General features: G+C 23.8%; 1 protein-coding gene across 1 annotated transcript; it reads right to left on the reverse strand.

Annotated features, from left to right (window-relative positions):
* Positions 1–256: 256 nt before the first annotated feature.
* ENU1_106560 (RNA recognition motif domain containing protein) lies at positions 257–1981 on the reverse strand (the record flags this gene model as incomplete). The annotated part of the gene is made up of 1 exon (XM_008859452.1): positions 257–1981. One exon carries the CDS (start codon positions 1979–1981, stop codon positions 257–259), a length of 1725 nt encoding a protein of 574 aa, XP_008857674.1.
* Positions 1982–2261: the final 280 nt, after the last annotated feature.

The raw sequence follows: 2261 nt of genomic DNA on the forward strand, positions 1-2261 counted from the left end.
AAAACCATTAATACCGACCTTAATTGACATAATACTTAATGAATGAAAAGAACAGTTCAAAGTGTTGTTTATAACTGTTGTTGCACGTGTTCAACCGTAATTTCCACGTAATGAAAACTACTATTTATATCACAAATTTTCTTATTTTTTTTTTACTTTTTAAAAATAAAAATATGTTATTTCAAATAGTAAATAAGAAAAAATACTAACAAAAGATAACAAATAAGAAAATTAAAGTTAAAAAATATGCGTTAAACTATTGGATATGTCGTGGTTCAATTAGTGGTAATTCGTGTTGAGGTCGTTTGTATCCTCCATCATTTGGCTTTGAAATAGAATCTTTTGAAATTTGTTTTTTATTAATTTCATGTTGTACAAATGGTGTAGTACAATTAGCTGGTTTGGCTGAAGCCATAAAGACTAATAACTCTCTTCCTTCAAGGATAAAATGATGAACATCTTGAACCAAAGAGAGTGCATCATTTAATGAATAAAAGTCTATAAATCCAAAACCGAGGGAAAGACAATTTCTATCATCATAAATAACTCTTGACTGAATTGGGTTATATTGTTGAAAATAAAATTGAAGGTCATTGTCATTCCATCGATAAGGAATTCCTTGAACCATTAAAGAGAATATATTATTATTTTCTTCATAAAGTGTTTGAGCTGTAGTGTCTGAAGGACTATCAATAAAAGGTTCATCACTATTATCTTCAAAAATTACTTTTTGTTCTTTAGGAATTGATAAAGGTAAATGAATTTCTTCATTTTCTTTTAATTCTTTAGTAGATTTAGTGTTATTTTCATCATTTTTAATTTGTTTTGAAGGTTCAGAAAGATTTTCTGTTGATTTAAAAGGAGAATTAATTTCTTTTTCATTTATTTTAGTATCTTTAATTTGTTGGGGTTTAACTTTCATTTCAGTTTTTTCTTTAGTAGCTAAATGAATAATTTTTTGTAATTCAAGTTGTTGTTTGGATGATTTAAGTTTACATTTGATTTGACAATTTTCAATTATTAGTCCATCAATCTTTTTGATTATAGTTTCAGCGTCTTCTCTAGTTTTAACTTTTAAACTTCCACAACCAGTAAATGATTGTGTACTTTTATTAATATCTATTTTAATACTAAAACCAATTACACCAAATGATTCTATGAATTGTTTAATTTTATCTTTTGTCCAGTTTTTAGGAAATTCTCTTAAAGAGAATTCATATATTGTTAATAATTTTTTTTGTTCAGTTCTATCTTTTCTTTGAGGAACAGTAAGTTGAGAAGTAGTAATATATTGGTCTTGTTCTTCTTTATTTGGTTGACTAAGTTTTAATGAGAATACTTTTCCTCTATACTTAATTCCATTAAATTTCTGTATTACTTTATTTGCTTCATTTAAACTAGGAAAATAAATAAATGCATATCCTTTTGATATTTTAGACTCTTTGTCATAAATTATTAATGCTTTTAATGGATGAAATTCTTTAAAATATTCCAAAACATCATGTTCTTTCCATGTAAATGGAATATTAAATATACGGACTGTTATTATACCCTTTAATGAAGATGAAGTTGGTTGTTTTAAAACGTTAGTAAAAAAACTAATTTGTTTTGGTTGTGAATTTGCATGTTGTAAATAAAGTTTATGTCCTTTGATTATTTTTTCATTGCAATTTTCTATAACAATATTTGCAATAATTGAAGTATAGAAATAAATAAATCCATACCCTTTTGAAAGGTGAGTTTTTTTATCAATTGGGACATTTACTTTTGAAGGTGAATATTGTTTAAAATAATTTAATAAATCATCTGTTTTCCATTCATTAGGAATTCCTTCGACATAAACACATTGGAGCTGTTCATTATTTTCATGTTTAAGTTCATTTTGTATTCTCATTTTTCTTTCATTTTGAGTTTTATTTGTTGTATTTAGTTTATTAATTAATTGTAATTGTTCTTCAGTATTATTTATGTCAGTAGACATATTTTGTTTAACTGAAAAAACTGAATGAATAACAAATTTTTTTATTTCTTATTTTTTATTTTTTGAAAATAAAAATTTTTCTTATAATAAAATTGAGTTGTTCAGTTCTAAAATGCTTTTGAGTCAATTCCTGTTTATATTTAATCAACTTTTTAAAATCCTAAATTTTATAGATAAAAAAATATTATTGAGTTTATAAAAATAATTTTGGTATTTAATAAATCTTCTTTTTTAATAACAAACATATTTATTGTTTACTCTTTTATCTTTTATTACTTTT

Source organism: Entamoeba nuttalli, assembly GCF_000257125.1.
Source record: "Entamoeba nuttalli P19 unplaced genomic scaffold asmbl_4554, whole genome shotgun sequence".
NCBI classification, from domain to species: domain Eukaryota; phylum Evosea; order Mastigamoebida; family Endamoebidae; genus Entamoeba; species Entamoeba nuttalli.